The sequence below is a fragment of the Chamaea fasciata genome, unplaced genomic scaffold (assembly GCF_029207755.1).
Source record: "Chamaea fasciata isolate MVZ Bird 193981 ecotype frontalis unplaced genomic scaffold, bChaFas1.0.hap1 SCAF_6, whole genome shotgun sequence".
Classification (NCBI taxonomy): domain Eukaryota; kingdom Metazoa; phylum Chordata; class Aves; order Passeriformes; family Sylviidae; genus Chamaea; species Chamaea fasciata.
The window spans coordinates 25,631,511-25,649,394 of NW_027094091.1; the positions used below are offsets into that span (position 1 = coordinate 25,631,511).

At 39.4% G+C, this 17,884-nt stretch overlaps 1 protein-coding gene across 1 annotated transcript; it reads left to right on the forward strand.

The window, feature by feature from the left end:
* Positions 1–3,975: 3,975 nt before the first annotated feature.
* NIPAL1 (NIPA like domain containing 1) lies at positions 3,976–12,501 on the forward strand. Its single transcript, XM_066184956.1, is given in 6 exon segments — positions 3,976–4,120; positions 7,820–8,089; positions 9,154–9,210; positions 9,659–9,749; positions 11,529–11,689; positions 11,830–12,501. Coding segments are annotated over 6 exon segments (1,329 nt in total). The 3' UTR covers positions 12,435–12,501.
* The last annotated feature ends 5,383 nt before the right edge of the window (positions 12,502–17,884 follow it).

Genomic DNA, 17,884 nt, shown 5'->3' on the forward strand with positions numbered 1-17,884 from the left:
AGATAAAAGAGGTTTAATAAATCTTGCCTTGCATGTTATTCACTCTGTAGTATAAAAGGAGTTAAGGTGGCACTATCTGGGCATTTATAAGGGAACATGTATACAATTAATCTCCATGCAGCAAGTACAGCAATCTAATAATTTTGAACTTCAGTCTAAAGGCCTTTATTTTTTCTCAGTTGAAATTAATTTATTCACATATTGCTCCTGTAGGTCTCTGCTAAATCACCATGTAGTGGGGTAAATGGAGTTCCCATGGTCAGAGCTTCATTCACAAATCTACTTCAGTAATTTTTGTGTGGCTACATGCCAGGACAGGTAATAAATCTGTCTGTAGCTTCTGTATTGAACAGAACTCATGTTTGAACACTGTCATGTAGCAGTGACTGCTGGCAGAGTAATGCAGAACAGGGAAGCTGAGCAATGGTAACAGGAATTAAAAATGCCACAGGCAATTTTCCTAAATAAAAATAAATGAGATAGATCTTGCTTCATGTCTGTGCCTGAAGTAGCTGCAGAGTGAACATGCTTTCTTATTGTGGTGAAACCTGTTGTTATCATCTTCAGTATTTACAATAATATAATGAAATACTGTGTAAGGAACTCAATGCAAATGCACATAAGAAAAGAAAAATCCTCAACAAGATTAAAGAATTTATAACAAAGTCAAGGAGACGGACAAATTATGGTAATCAAGGGGGGGTTTTTTAATTTGTAAATCATGGTAATTTACAAATTATGGTCAATTAACGTCTAACACAGAGGTAAAGATGATGTTTATTAAGGCACAAAAATGAGGTTTCCAATGACTGTTTTAGTTATAAATGTAAAAGATTAAAGTTGACTAAACAGTCAGTGCTTCCATGTGTATCGAAGATCAGCATTAAAGTCAGTGTTTGCTGGTTTAAGGAAAGTTTCATAAAATCTTTCATACATTATATAATTAATGAAGTTATGCAACTATGTAAGTAGCAGAATTTCAACATAAATTTTCTCTTGCATTTTCCACACACTTAGTGGGGGAAAAACAGTGCAATAACACAGAAGGGCACAGCAGGGTTTCATAAGACACTTTTTCCTCTTTGGGAGAAACGAAAACTGCCACAAATTTGCTTTGACTGTTAGTACATGCATATTTTTACTTCTTACACAAAAAGCTGATCTGTCCTTAGCTGTATCTGGCACAGGTCTAGGGAATTAAATGGGTCTGTGCTGACTTGCATTAGCTCATGATCCAGGCAGTGCTCTAAATCAGTCATAAGTGTCATTTTGAATGATAAACTGGCATCTTTTTCCTCTTTATGTCAGTTGATAAGATTGTATATTAATACTTTGTTTTCTTTCTCATTTGACCTTTATAGGTCATCCAAAATAAAGAAAAATATATCAATATTGATAAATTACTTTTATGTATTTTTTTTCTTCCTGACATTGTCTCAGAGTTCTTCAAAACAAGTTGAGTATGAAAAGTGCTAATCATCAGTGAAGTATTCACACATGAAGTATGCCTACTTTCTTCTGTAAGAATACTATAGATTGCAAGTTTTTTGCATCTGTCCAAAGACGTGGATTGTTAATCACAAGTTTTTTGTGACTTCACTTTTTTTTTTTCTCAGAAGAAAAAGGGTTTCATAGTGGGTTTTTTGCAGTTTATTACAATATAAAAATTTGAAGCACGTAAAGCTTTTCAGCCAAGAAACAGTAAGTATATAACATCATTTAAATTGGAAAATACTCTTAAGATCATTAAGTACAAGTTAACCCAACACCATTTTGTTCACCATTAAACCATACCCATCAACACCACATTTATACATCTTTTAAACACCTCCAGAGAGGGTGAGTCCACCGTTTCCCTAGGTGGCCTGTTCCAATGCTTGACAACCGTTTGGGGGAAGAAAACCTCCCCTGGCACAACTTGAAGCTGTCTATTCTTGTCCAGTTGCTTTTGACTTGGGAGAAGAGACCAACCCTCTTCTAATTACAACCTCCTTTCAGGCAGTTGTAGAGAGGTCTAAGGTTTATCCAGAGCCTCCTTTTCTCCAGTCTAAACACCCCCAGATCCCCCAGCCACTCTTCACAGGACTTGTGCTACAGACCCTTCACCAGCTTTGTTGCCCTTCTCTGGACTTGCTCCAGCACCTCAATGTCCTTCTTGCAGTGATGGGCCCAGAACTGAACACGGGATTCACAGTGTGGCCTCATCAGTGCCAACTCCAGGGGGACAAAATTTTGCTGGCTACGCAATTCCTGATACAGGGAAGGATATCACTGGTTTTCTTAGCCACCTGGGCACACTGCTGGTTCATGTTCAGCCAGCTGTCAACAAATGTGCAAATCAGACTAAATATTTTATTCATTAATTAAATAGACTTTGATGTCCATGGTCTGCGTAAGGACTGGGCCGGTACAGAAGGCCGATCTACAGAAGTGTTAGCTGTATTGTTTCTCAGTATTCTTGCTCTGGGTGCTGCACCACAGTGAAGCCAGGAGCAGCAGGTCAGTGAGAGCTGTGCCAGAGGAAGAGGTGGTCTTTGGCAGCTCACCCTCTCCCACCTTCTCTGCTGCTTCAGCAGGACTTTGTGGATATTACCACTTCCCTTCTCAACAGATCCACCGCGCCACTTGCAGGATTGCAGCAACCTCAAAAAATTGACAGATTTTTGCAGAAACAGGGATGTGAACACACAGAGTTGACAGATCTGATAGGACATGGAACAAAAATAGGAATTTGAAGCAGACTGCAGACATGCATCTGTCCATATATGTGGTTTTATCCTATGGGCATGCCTATGTTGTACAAGAAGATCACAGTTTGCTCCCAAGCTTTCAGACTGTGCTTTAAAATTTTGATTTAACTGTTTCAAACACCATTTAAAATTATTGCCCTGTTTTCTTAGCAATAACCTGCTTTAGAAACGTTAAAGCAGAGAAGTCAAACTTTTTATCATGCAGCCTGCATTGGATCCAGGCCATCTTCCATAGAAGTTGTTAATAGTGTAGACACAGTAAAGTGGAATGGTAATTAAAATCACAAAAAACTAATGTAATGTTCCTTTTCTCCTAACATACAGAGTGCCAATTAGGGTAAAAAATAAATACAGAAATAAAAAATGAGATGAAGACATTGAAACTGATCTCTTGGTTTAACCACAGGACTGCAAAGTCAAGGATGTGTAAGGCAAGGAAAACCAAGTTATTTTGCTGAAAATGTCATTGTAGTTCAGCAGTATGCCCCAGTAGTAAAACTTTTCAAAACCAATGATGATTAGTTTCAGTACTTTGCTGCAAAGCCTGGTTACAGCTCTAATCTCAGTCCTACATATCCCTATGGTTCTCTGTGGAGGTGTGTTAAATTTGCAATTTTGCCTCCAGTTAGAGAAACCCTTGTGCATGCGAAGGGTCTGCAGACTGTCCCAGAAAGTTTGCTGGGCAACATGTAATGTTTTACTAGGCCTTACATTTTGTAAATGTATTTCACTTAATCATGTCAAAACCAAGACCTTAGACTTCCACCTCGAAACCATTGATTGGGCAATAAAGATAATTATTTCTTATAACAACTTGGAGCCTGTTGAGCCACAGGGAGTCATCTCAGGGTATGCATCACCAGGCACTGTCCTTGTTCTACAACAATTGTTTGACCGGGGCTTCCCTCTGCTTGCCTGCAGACCCTCTGGTCAAAGCGAGCGCCGGCAGCTTGTCACAGACACAAGTGATTGCAGATCCAGACTGCTCACCTCTTCTCCCATCTGCGAAGGGGAAGAAAATTAGATCTATAGAAACTCCCAAGAGAGATAAATGCTGCCAAGGTACTTCAAGAGAGAGCGCTCTTCTTTGGATTCAGTGTTCAGGTGGGGCCACAGCACTCCCCATGTCTGGGCCTTGGTAACGATCTAGAAAGCCCATTCGGGGTCACTCCTGGAGACCTGCATGCCCTTTTCCCCGCAGGACGGGTCCAGAGGGGTGGAGGGGATGCCACCTCCGTCTCCACCGGAGAGCGGGCGCGCCCAGGTGCGCCGGGCGGTGCCCGGCCGGGCGGAGCCGGCGGCGCGGAGGCCGCGGAGCGCCGCAGCCACGGGGCCCGGAGAGGCGCTGCCCGCCCCCCCGTCCTGCCGCGGGTCAGTGTCTGCGGGGCCGGGGAGGGCGCGGGGGCTGCGCGGAGGGTTCGCGGGGCTCGGAGGGTTCGCGGGGCTCAGGAGGCGGCGTGTGCTGCTGTAGCCGCCCCTTGCCCGCACCGTGGGCGCCGTGTCCGCGCCGCGCGCGTTCGGTTTTCCTCCGCCCTGACGTCAGGCACCCGGTTGTTCGAGAGGTGGCGCGGCCGGCGCCGGGGAGGCTCCTGCGCCTCTCCCCGGGCCACCTCGGGCTAAACATCTTTTCAGCTTTGTTTTGTGCTTTTTGGTGAGTCTCCACTCCAGGTGTGGCAGGGAAGAATTCCTTGCTGCTTCTTAGTGCACCCAACTTTTGGCTACAGGACCCTTGGCAAAGGTGGGCTTGGTATTTCCCGGGTGACTGAGAAAGCCGTTTCGTGTTTCTGCCGGGGGTGAGCTGAGTCGTGAGCTCAGTAGAAATGGTCAAATAATTGTTTAATCAAAGCAATTAATTTTCGAGATGACTTTGGACCGGTATCTTCAGTGGCAGGTTAAGAACCAAGTTGGCTGTCACTAACCAGGGCAAGTCAGCCCTGGGCTGCAGAATGACAGCAAGTTAGACATGTCACAAGCAGTGTGTAGCACCAGTGTGACTGATCTACCCAATTCAGATAGAGAATATTTAGATGTTGGAGGGAAAAGAAAAAACAAAGAAGAAAAAAAAAGTTTAGAAGTTCCACTCGCAGCTGCCTTAGCTCAAACTGGTTTCCTGTTGCTGCCAGCCTTGAGTCAGAGCTGGTAGAGATTACTTCTGCAAGGAGCGGTTCTGCTGACAGGTTCATGTTTGTTGACGTTTGGAAGTAGGAGGTGAAACTAGCTTAACTACAGAAACTCTGTGCTGAGCAAGCCAGGCAGCCTCAGTTTGTCACCTTCCTCAACCTTTCCAAGTGATCCTCAGACTGTTCACAGGGGTAATGAAATAACAGTAACTCCCGGATCAGCCTCCTTTTCCCGTCTTTCAGGTGGTTCTTTGATCAGTGCAGTGACATGCCACTTTTCATGCAAGTGGAACAAATGGCTTTTTTTTTTAAACTCTGAAAAGCTGCTCAGCACAATAAACAGAGATCATAAGCATTCAAAATTACTCTTCTCAGTGACAATGCCAATGTTTCTTTGTGAATGTGGGCAAAGATTGTAATTCAGAAAGGAGAGAAACAACCTGTGGTAGTCACTGGGTGACTTAGTACAAATGGTGTGATTAAGTTTTCCCTATCTGATGTCGAAATGTATGCTGAGGAATGAAAAACATTAGAACACATAGAAAAAGCAGCAGTAGTGTCATGTGCAACAAAATAAACCTGCCATTCATCTCCAGCAAAATGAAAGTACACCAGTCACTAAAAAGGGGGAAGAAAATAGTTTGGGGGTTTTTTTCACTGAAGAAACCCAATGAACTGATAAAAAGCTGCCTTTTATCAGGAATGTTTATCTTCATGTTTTCTTTTAATTAAAGGCTAGGAATATTTCTGTGTCTCACACCATCCTGGTTAGCATCAGTATAGGTATTGGGAACTAAGGGATTTCATTCATCTCTCCATTGTTTTTTTCACAGAATCATAGAATAGTTTGGATTGGAAGGGACCTTTGAAGGTTGTTTAGACCAACCCCCATGCCATGAGCAAGGGTATTTTTGTCTTGCCCTGATATGTGTTTCCTAAGAGAAAATATATTTATGCTTAAAAGACTTTTCTGTAATTTTGTTTTGTGATTTATTCTTCACTTATTATGTCAAAACAAGTATATGCAAATTTTGGTTTTTTAAGACTGTGCTAATAGTTCAGGATTTTAAAATACTTTCAGGTACAAATGCTAATTCCATATTTTTACATTATCCAACGGTAATTTCTAGTAATGATAAGAGTGTAGAATGGTATCTATCCTACATACTGTGAAATAGCAACTGCATGTTGATCTAAGTTCTCTAAGATTTTAATCTTCAGCTGTGGAATATGAACATACCCATCTTGTGGGAACATTTTTATTAAGTCTGACTTAGCAATACAAAACAACTCCTGTTATATGGAAACACTCTTGGCAAACAAGGAAATGTGTTTGCACAGCCTGCAAATCATATTATAACTTCCTGTAGTATGTTTGTTGTACAGTATGGAACAAGAAAACAGGGAGCAGGTACTTACTCTAGTTCCTTTCTTGTAAAGGGTGCTGTCTCCCAGAATTAATACCACCATTGCCAGTTGGAAGTACAATATTTTTAACACCTTATGTATTTTAAGTATTCCTTGTTAAACTGTATTAAATGAATCATCCAAGTCTGCTTCTTGTTAATTGTTCAGTGAAGTACTTTTGATATAACATTATTGTTTCCAGAGCTTATATGTGAACACAGTGGCACATCCTTTTCTACCAAGTCCCCAAGTGGTGTTTTTTTTCAGCTGGGGGTAGGGAGAGGGAAGAATAAAAAAGAAAAAAAAGGGAGTGTATAACTGATGCTGGCACTCATCACAATGACTCCTTTTTGTGTTATTTTAATTACAGGGAAAACATGGAAAACAAAACCATTTATTGCATCCCGTGCTTTGTATGTATCATGGCGGACTGAGCATTTGTACTTCTGCAAGCTGTTTAATATTTTAACTTGTCTTCACAATAAGCCTTCTTTTCAAAAAAGGTTGTTCTTAAAAGTATTTCAGTCTAGATTCTGTAATCCACACTGGTTGCCTGATGCACTCTACTGTGACAAACTGAGACATCAACCTAGACTGCCTAACCCTGTTGCAGCTTTGCCTGATGCCTGCTTCCCCATGCAAAAAAGCAACTCCTTTTGTTCTTGGAAATGCAATACCTCTTCTTCCGTTAAAAACAATTCTAGGTTGATAACAATGATGTCATTCCCACAGACTGTCATCATAGTGATACTGATAATGCTTGGCTGGCCAAGAGTGTGAAGCTTTGGTCTCTGCTCAGGATCACCCAGCTCTCCAGCAGTGTTGCAGTGTTCCCCCAGGACAGCTGGGGGAACTGTCCCCTGTGGCCTGTGATCTACCTCCACCCAGGGCTTATTGAGGTTAGATTAAATTTGCTGTGAGGTGTAATGAGGCCTTCACCTGAAAATTTTGTGACTGCTTAAATGAGACTTGGCTCATACAGTATTCACTGAACAGTTTTAATAAAATGTCTTAGTGCCCATATGCAGTGAGAGTTTGCTCCCCGTTTGATTTGCCTTCCTTTTTTTCCATTTGTTTTTCTAATCTCAGCTACCAATGTAAAAACAGAGGCCTTGAATAGCAGCAGGCTTACTTTAACAGGCAAAGTCCAAAATCATGGATTTGGCTCTATGTTTGTGGTCTCTGCACAACAAAAAAAGAGCTCTTTCATCTTGAGGTTTCAGGTTAGCTTTTAAGATTTTGAGTTGAATTTTAAATTGAAGCTAATTTTTTGTTGTTGCATTCCTTGGTATTTCCCTTATTGCTTGTCTGAGCCAGTGAAGTGCAAAATATGTATGTAAAATAATGTAATCACCTGTGAGCTACAGAGGTGAGTAATGACCCAGGGCAGCATTGTGTACTTTGAGTGGGTTTTGCGTGTTTTTTGCCCAGTCAGAAATTACAGGTGCTCTGCAAAGACATGAAAAGGAGTGAGCATAGTGAGAACAGGGCTCTTCTAGAGCTGGGCCTGTCATGAGCTATTTGTCCTCCTTTTTCTTCTCCCAGGTGCTGTGCTCTCTTTTTCTTGCCGTGACTCCTGCCAAGCATGATGCCAGATCATTAACGTGTCTGAATCACGCTCTTCTTTCCTCACCTCTATGGAGGGGACTGGCAATGAAACAAACTGGACCTTTTCCATGCCTTCTGGGAGCAAATACCACCTCTACATTGGCTTGGCTTTGGCTATAAGTTCCAGTATCTTTATTGGTTCTAGTTTCATACTGAAGAAGAAAGGACTTTTGAAACTGTCAGACAGAGGAGTCACCCGAGCTGGTAAGTGATGGTGCCACTGCTGCTCCTGCTGGGGACACAAATACCTCTTATAACTTGACAAAAGCAAGGTTTGAGTCACAGATCATGTATTTTCAATTACTTTAATGATGATCAGAAGTCCTGTCTTGGTGAGAGATGGAGACATAGTATTATTTCTCTGTGTGATTACAGGGACTGGGATTTCAGAACTCATGGGACTATGGGAGGTGCAGAGGGTGTTAAATCTAGTGAGCTGGTGCTTTTTCCTCACTGAGGGCAGTTAGTTACCAAACAAAATTCTCCATTTGTCTTACCCTTCAAAATGCCTTTCTCCTTCTTTTTTTCAATCTTTTTCCCCCTCATTTGAGATGGAGAATCTTAAGCTGGTAACTAGGTTTAGCTTTTTGGTTTTGCTCTGCTTTTTTAAAGTAAGTGCAGTAAGTTGTAGAAATTACATTTATTACGCAAGTTCCTACAGTTAGTACAACTATCCCTTCATCAAAATCGACAGATGAAGAGCTAGAAAAAGAACAATTGCACTAATCTCATCATTTCTTTTACATGGATTTAAACACATAGCATTAGCAGTTTTTCTTTTGGGGTTTTTTTTGTGTGTTTATTGCAATATATTATTCCAGAGAATTCTGTTATTTGAAAAAATTGATACTGAATATTCCATATACTTATTTTTTATGAAAAAAAAAAGGCATTTTTCTTTCTAATTTTTTCCAACCAAACGTAAAAGGAGAGTCAAACTGCAGTTGATTGTATGAATATATCAGGTCTGACCTGGAAAAGCATTTTGAAATATTTCTTAAGATCACCAACAATCTTTATAAAAATTTTACTTTTGCTCGAAACTTCCCCTCTGTGTATATTTAGTCAAATAGCATTTTTTAGAAGTCCAAGTCAGAAAACAGTAGAGTGGTTAATAAAATGTCAGTCAAAATGAAATATTCTTCTTGTTGCATCCAGGTAACATGCTCTTTCAGTACTTAGTAGTTGCAAGTGTGAAGCTGTACTTTTTGTTTCTTACAGTAAGGTCATCTGTTTCTTCTAAGATAAGGTTATTTTCTTTCTTTCAGGACAAGGTGGATATTCTTATTTGAAGGAATGGCTTTGGTGGGCTGGACTCCTATCAAGTAAGTCACCTCTTTCCTCTCAGCCTATATGTAAATCTACAAAAAGCAGGTTGTTTTAAAGAGATTTATTGCCTGATTTTTCCTTCCCTTCAGTTAAAAGAAATGTCCGTGCAATTGCATTCATGACAAGCTGTTCTAATATGCCATCAAATACTGTATTTGGTCTTCAGAGCTCTTTGCAGAATAACCCTCTTTTCTTTAGTATCTAGTCAAATGCAGTGGAATTGCATCTGTCCAGCTTCTAAGAGTACTCAGGAGAAAAGTATTTAACTTTCTTCAACATTTATTTTTTCCACAGGAGGTTGTGCTGCTAATTTTGAAATGAAAATGTACATATATAGTGCATAAAAAAATTTTTGGTTTGTATTTGCTATCATACAAAATATTTGCAAGAGTATGCCTTTTAATATCCTCCTCCAAGCTGATCCAAATACTCTTTCTTCTGCAGTGGGATTAGGAGAAGCTGCAAACTTTGCTGCCTATGCCTTTGCACCTGCAACCTTAGTTACCCCCTTGGGTGCACTGAGTGTTCTCATAAGGTCAGTACCAATTGGGAGCAAGCCTTGGCAAATGAACCACTCACTGCATGAGAGAAAAAATACTGTCTTTGGCTGAAAGTAGAGATTTTTAATAAGAAACTGAAAAGCAGTTTATGGACAATTTTGTTGCTTGGTGGAAAGATATTTTTCCTTTTTCAGAACTGAGTTCTCTGGGTAGATAGAATCAAAAGTCTTGTTGCAAAGGCCACTGAATGCCTTCCCAGTAGCTTTCCACCTAGATTACAAAGTAATTCTTATCGACATATACCAGGTATACTGCTGATAAAAGGTAGTTTATCTCTTCCTAGAGAACTGGAGGTTTTTTTAAAACTGTTATCTTGTTTTTTGGTTCTGACAAAACTTTAAATAAAATACAGTGTTCCCTCACAAAATGTTTTCAAAAGCATTTATATTTATAGGAGCATAATTTCATAATAAGGCACGGTTAGTAAACCTTCTGGTTTTGTTTTGTCTTTTTGAAATCCTTCTGGAAAGAAGGCAAAGAAAATTTTAGCTTTCTTCCACATCCACAATTAAAATCTATGGTTCCTTTGAAACATAAATGTCCTTCTGAGACTAATTGTTTCCTATGTATGAAGAAAAAACTAATTTCCAAGTTCTTCAGCACATACAGTAACGAGGCCCTCATAGCAGCAGAAAAGACGTGGACTATGCATACAAAAATTGTATAGGAAATAATTTTTTAGCAAAATGAGATTATTGTATTTTAAATGTAAAACTCTGATTTTTAAGAACCGAGTATACTATATGTAACACTGTGTTTAAAACAACGTGCACCACATATTAAAAACAAAACAAACAAAAAAAACCCCAAAGAAACAAAAAAAACCCCTAAGATGCTTGCAGTAATCTACCTGCTAAAACTGCAGCCGTTCTGTCAGAGCAAAACTAATGTAACTGAGTCCCTGCAGTGGTGCTGGGCTCAGCCTGTTGGTAGATGCAGATTAACTGGCTGCTGTGCAAAACAGGTTAAGTTTTATTGCCCTCTTCTTTTGTGGGAATAAAATTGTTCAAATTTTCATGGGACAGAGAGGTTGTTAGAACTTCATGTCAGTGAACTCATTACCCTTGTGTGAAAAAAATGTCTGTGTTTTGATCAGTGGGTTGAATAACTATTTGTGAGATTGTTCACACACCATTAAGCCTGTGTCTGTGCCCAAGGTCGTGCTCTAACAGGCTAATCATGCCCTGTGAGTGGTGTCATTTAGGCCATGTTATTGTCCTTAGGTTAAATAATCAACCCCGTGGAGATCCTGGGGTTGATCTCTTCAGGGGTAGACACGCCTTCCCTGTGTTTTGTGGGGAGTCCTGGCAAGCCAGGCAGAAAGTATGACTGAGTGGGAGAGCCTGGAGAGGGATGAGGAGCAGTTTCCAAAACTCATGTGCATTGGTTGTAATGGTAAATCAAGTGCTTTGAACCATTTTTGAAAGAAAGAAACAGCTCTTGTGTTGATCTACAAGTGAGAGTGCATACCCTGACGCAGGCAATCAGGAGTGAGAAACTCCGTAGCAATTTGGATGCTTTTATGACCTGGAGGGAAGCGATGAAGGTTTCTAAACTCCCTAAAACCTGAGCTTACCTTCTTGTTCTTGAACAACTTTCTTGGTAAAACTCCTTATAATTTGATTGTTTCAGGCTGGTTTGCCATATATCCAAATCAAAAGAGGTTTTGAATGGCTGTTATGCTACACAGAGAGATTTTTAATGTCTTTCATGGCTGGTGGAGCTGACCATTTTATTTCTATTTTGCTGAACAGTGCTATATTATCATCTTATTTTTTAAATGAGAAGTTGAATATTCATGGAAAGCTGGGCTGTATACTGAGCATTTTGGGGTCAACAGTCATGGTTATTCATGCCCCAGAGGAAGAGGAGGTCACCTCACTAGATGAGATGGAAAGAAAGCTGCAAGATCCAGGTCTGTATGCAACTGCAGTGAACACATGCTACAGTTCATGGGGTAGTGTCCAGGACACCAAACAACTCTGAGCATCTTTGTGTACATAGTCTAGTATTTTATCTCACGTGCATTACTCTTCCCTTTCTTCTTTTTTACAGTGTTTGTTACATTTGCTGTTCTCCTAACAGTCATTGCCCTTGTCCTGATTGTTTTTGTGGCTCCGAAGAGAGGTCAGACAAACATACTGATCTACATTTTAATTTGCTCACTCATCGGTGCCTTCTCTGTCTCATCTGTGAAAGGCCTGGGCATTGCCATTAAACAAATGCTGGAGGGGAAGCCAGCCTATCGCCATCCGTTGGTTTACATTTTGGTGGGCGTCTTGGTGCTCTCAGTCAGCATCCAGATCAACTATCTCAACAAAGCACTGGATGTGTTCAACACATCCCTAGTGACACCCATTTATTACGTGTGCTTCACTACAACAGTGGTGACGTGCTCCATCATCTTGTTCAAGGAGTGGAGCAGTATGGAACCGGGTGATATCATTGGAACCCTGAGTGGATTCTGCAGCATCATCATTGGCATCTTCCTATTGCATGCTTTCAAAAACACTAGCATCACCTGGAGTCAGTTGATGTCCACTGTTGCCAAGGAACCATCACTGCCACGCCGTGAGTTTGAAACCAGTCACACTTTGCTGGAGAGCATGGAAGACTCAGCTTTGGTATGGGAGGAGGACAACATTTTATTCAGTCGATGAAACACTCAAGCAGTGTTCATCATCTAAGTATCACGAATTGCAAACTCAACCCACCCATGTCTGCTAGAATGCTCTACTTTTTTGCAGTCCTCTAGAAATTTGTCTGTGAGGCCTGTTGAGTGTGGACCATGCCTCTCTGTGTCAGCTGTTGGCAACAATGAATGAAAATGTTCATTAATTAGCATCACAGGCAGAACCTGGTGGTGATTATATATTAGGCAATGAAAAAAATAAGGTCCTTTTTTAATGCAGCATCTCTTCTTGGGAAATTTTAGCAGAAAAGGTCTTGGGAAATTTTAGCAAAAAATGGTCTTTGTAAGCCATATTTTAAAAATGCACATTTCTTTTAATGATAAAAGACAGTCCTTGCTGAAGTGGCAGGTACTCTGCTATTATCTTGGTGATGGCCTTAATACTTCTGGCTTTCTTAACATTTTTATAATTTATTGCCAAGCAAGCTTGTAGATACTCTACATGAAGGATATTCATTGGAGAAATAATATGAAGAAAACAGTGTTTAATCCTTTTAGTTTTTAATATAAAATTTTATGCAAGATTTTTTTCACTTTTGATGACCTGACAATGAACATTGCTTAGATGTCACAAAAAAATTTTAGCAAATACAATTCTTGATAACTCTCAGCTTTTCTACCCAAGGAATCCTGAATGGATTGTGAATCTCTGAATGTGCCTGTGCTTTTTTATTTCAAAACTAACACCAAGTTTAAGAAAAAGAAAATTCATTAGAGGCCTGAGAACAGTTGCTACTGGCTAAAAAAGTTACATGAGGTTGTGGAATTAAGTGTTCAAAGGCAGAAGAAAACCAGAAGATGCAATTAAAACTTTCCACTTTGTTTTGTATTATTTTGAGGATTAAGAAGGGGCTTTACTTATTTCCATACTTCTTCCTAATACAGCCATCTATTAATTAGACCCCATTTAAGATTTTCAAATTTTTTCCTCATTTTCTGGGAAGGTATTGGTCTTTATCGATAATAAAGCAGTCCTGTTAATTTTTATTCTTTTATATGTGCAAAATCCATTTTACAGTCCATGCACTACTTCTAAAACTACTGGGTAAAGGATGGGCTGTAGGCAAGGGGTGAGAAACATCAGAATGTCTTTTTTTTTTTTTTTTTTTTTTTTAGTTTGAACTTTTCATCTTTTCTAAATATGAGTATTTGTCTCTATTAGATGTTTAACAATATGTTAACCTACCAGAGGCCTTGAAGATTGGTAACTGTACTGTAGTACTGTAGTTCCCCAGTTGTGGTCACTGATCTTCCTGTCACAAAAAAGCTTGCACAGTCCGTGGTTTGCTCATTACATTCCTCTTTGTTTTCCCCTTTGTAAGTAACTTCAGCCATCAGATGTGTGGGTAGTGACAAGCTCATCAGAAAGCAGTATTTCCAATCTTTGGATTTTTAAGTGTGAGTTCAGAAAGTCTGCCAGAGGATGCCAGCACTTCAGCAGTTAAAAACTGGTTTTAATCAGCTGAGATTTATATGCCAAGCAGAGCTTTCTCATGAAGCAGGCTACATGTTTTCTAATGTTCAAAAGGTTTAGTAGAAGAGGACAGTTTGGATGGATAGAAGATTGTTCTGCCAAGGAAAACTCATCCTTTATCTGTAAGAACAAAAAGGTTGCTGCCTGTATTTCGTATATTTGTGTGGCATCACTGTTATCCAGCAAAAGGGACATTTTCACAAAAAATGTACTTGCCTTCAAAATATAATGACATTGTACACATTATATCAGTTTGGAATATTTTTCACTTCAATTGAGTAATGAGATTCACAGCAATTCTTTGCTGTTAAAATGCTTATGTTAAAAAAGCTGTGGACAAGAAAATCTACTAACAGGGTTTCATTACTTCTTAGTTAATGTAGAGAATACTTAGGTTTTATTGACCAGATTCAAGCTTCAAAATCTTTATAGTTAAAAGCAAGTAATACAAATAATAAAAAGACTAAAGATGGAGGGAGTTTTATAGGTTTTTTTTTTAACAAAAACTTGAATTGCTTTTCACTCTGAATTAAACAATTCAAAGAACAACTTAAGAAAATACTGACTTAAAAAAGAGAAAAAGAAATGCTTTTGTATAGTTCTTGGCCCCTTTGTTATAGTCATCACCACATTTGTGGTGTAACCAAATGAGTTATTTCTAAGGAAAAGCAATCAGTCCAGTTCTTGAATGGATGTGCATTGGCATTTTTTAAAGATATGTCATAATACTTTCTTTGAGAAGGGTGTGGACTCCTTATGTATCAACTGCGTGCAATAATTAACTTGTACGAAGCAAAATTCCTGTATTTTTACTGGACCTGTGTATCTGCTATTATGCATAAATAGCAACTAATAAAAAAAGAATGTTATTTTCTAACAATGTCAAAAAACAATGTTAATGGTTGTTTTCATGGCATACAAGAAGTCCATCATGTTAGAAATAAATTAGTGATTTTTTTTTGTATGAAAACGTTTGTTGTAAGAGATACTATTTTTTTAAATGTTTTGTTTAGCTACTAGTTTGGAATAACTTTGATTTTTTAACTGAAAATATGCTAATATGTCTCTCGTAATAAATTATTCATGGTTATGTACTAAATTATCTGTGTTTTTTGAACAAGGGATAAAAAAAAAAGAGTGTCATTCATATTTCTAAATTAAGAGAAGAAACCCCAAAGCCAATGTATTAGGCATGTCTGTCTCACAGCCAGTCTCAATGGAGAGTGCTTCAGTGAGTTGTCAGGTTTTCCAGAGAGTAAAATGAAGGACATTATATAAAGTAATTAGATGTGTTTTGGTATGTAGGGTGAATGGTTAAGAAGGAGAACAAAGCAATCCGCAGAGGCCATACATTGCTAGCCAAATTACAGCTTTAAAATGCTGATACTAAACAAATCTTGGCAGCTACTCATTATTAACATACCTCAGGACAAATCAATGGGCAATTAAGTTCATTACATAGCTGCACCAACTAAATGTAGGTAAGTCAAGAAGACTTGGATAGGTTAAAAAATCTGTTCGATTTTGGAAGGAATTACATCAGTTATTAGTTTCTAGAGAAATCTGTTCTACCATCTTCATTTTCCAGCCACACTTGAAAGAACCACACTGTATAAACATTTTCATCCCAAAGGGTACATACTCAAAACTTCAAACTCTACTCATCAAGGCTGCATCCTGGAGCTATATGGGGAATTGCAAACTTCTGGAAAATGTCATTCTCTCACTCTTCAAATTCCTCAGTAAAATAAAACTGGCAAGTGTGCTAGAAAATATCCTTCCAGCAGGGCAGCTTTGCAGTAGCTGACACCTTTTGGGCAGCATTTAAAATGGTGCCATGGTTCAGAACATGACTGGGAGGCTGAGCAGGAGTCAGACTGGTGGTGCATGAGGGAGAAGGGATGGTGATGTGCTTCGGTGTGCCTTTAGGGCCTCCCATCTGTAAAATCAGGGGGGAGAAAAGGGGGAGGAGGCAGGAATTAGTCTGAAAACCAAATGGTGCTGGAAACAAGTGTCACCAGTCCTGTACACACTAGTAATTGGTCTGCATTGCTTCTCAGGAGTACTTTCAACAAGTGAATTCATCTCACTTTCCGAAAATAAATTCCATTTTGTCAATAATGCATCTTTTTTATAGAAAAGAGATGTATCCCAAGTGACTGGCTCACAAAAGCTTGGAGTTCTGCGTTTTTTCCTCCCATTCATAATACAGACTTGTTGCTTCTGATGTTTGATCAGCAAACAGTAGCTAAATTTTTACAAATTTTTACAATTTTTACACTCTTACAGCCTTTGACAGAAGGTTCCCTGTACGGAGATGTCTTCCTTTACTGCTTTTTCCAGATCTCATTTTTATCACATGGAAGTTTAAAAAAAACCAGCAAACAGGCATCTCCTTATGGTCAGTGACAACGATGTTACTCACTCTTCATCCATTTTTGCCTGTTAGTATATGGTTAGAATTTGAACTGAGCTCACAGTCATCATGAAGTCTAAGGTGGCTTACTCAGTCTTTATTTAAGGGTTTAGCTGTTCTGGTAAATAAATACACTGTAGATACCTGACCTTTGTACTGCAGACCATTTATTGCTGCCAATTAAGCACCAGTTTCACTGACTCTGAAGCAAGTTCTAATGCTTTTTCATGTATTTACTATCAGTCAGCTGGATGATAGCAGCTGTTACATTTATCTGTGTCAGAATGTTAATAACAGCTTCCTCAAATTTTCCCCAAGCAGCCTACAGAAAGATTATATTGGAAAGTGGAAGCCTGCTGGGCAAGCATTATTGGCTCCAGGTATTAGACCAACGTGTTTCCAGGGTGGGTGCATATTCACCATGGGACAGCTCAGTGAGACAGGGAGGAGCAAAGTGCTTTGAGTACATAAACCTAATGGAGCTGATTTTTACTGCATGGTGCTGTAATGTATTACACATTAACTTGCAGGAATATGGCAAAACCAGTTTTACAAGAGCCATTAAAAAAGATGCCTCATATATCATTCAAAGTTGTGGAGAGAGTTTGAATTTCACATTTGTAGTGCATCATCTGCTGAAAAGCTTTGTACATCTGTGGCCTGGGCATAAACTGTGGTGAGCTCCATGTGTGTACTGAGTCATTGTCTCAATTTTGGCTAAGAGAGAGCAGAGCCATGACAGTTGACCAGACCTGGCCAAGGGGATATTTCATACCACGGAACAGTGGTATGATCAGTGCATGAACTGGGGGGAGGGAAGTTGGCTGAGGGCTGCTGGTTACTGCCTGTGGATGGGCTGGGCATCAGTCAGCAGGTGGTGACCACTGGTGCTGTGCCATACTTGCTTCTCTTGGGTTTTATTCCTCTCTCTTTCTCCTTTTAATCGCTATTGCTCTTGTTACATTTTACTTTTTTCAGTTATTAACCTGTTCTTATCTCAACCCACAAGTTGTTACCTTCTGGTTCTCTATCCCACCAGGGCAGAGGCAGTGAGCAAGCAGCTGTGTGGCACTGTTGCCACCTGGGGTTAAACCACAAGAGTTATAGATCTGCATTCAGTCATAGGTCTGATAAAGGATTGAATGCTCATAAATACATTGACTATGAAAGTGAACAGTGACATCAGTTGCTGGCAATTCTTCTGGCTAATTACATGAAATAATGAGAATATCATGCTTTACTTGATGCAGAAATGCCTTAGAAGTGTGTTTGAAGGTACTCCCAAATATTCAAACAATGGGACTAACAATATCCTTTCCCAAGGGTTGATAACTATCAAAATACTACTGCAGTAAAGATTGCTGATTACTGCAAGGACTATATTTGATTATGAGATGCCATCATCTTTTGGAAATTCAAAACTTTGTGGGGTTTGCTATATTTAATTTTATTGTTACAGTTATTTTCCAAATTTGGAAAAAAAAATTAAACTGTGACTCAATTTGTGACAAAAATTAATTTGAACTCA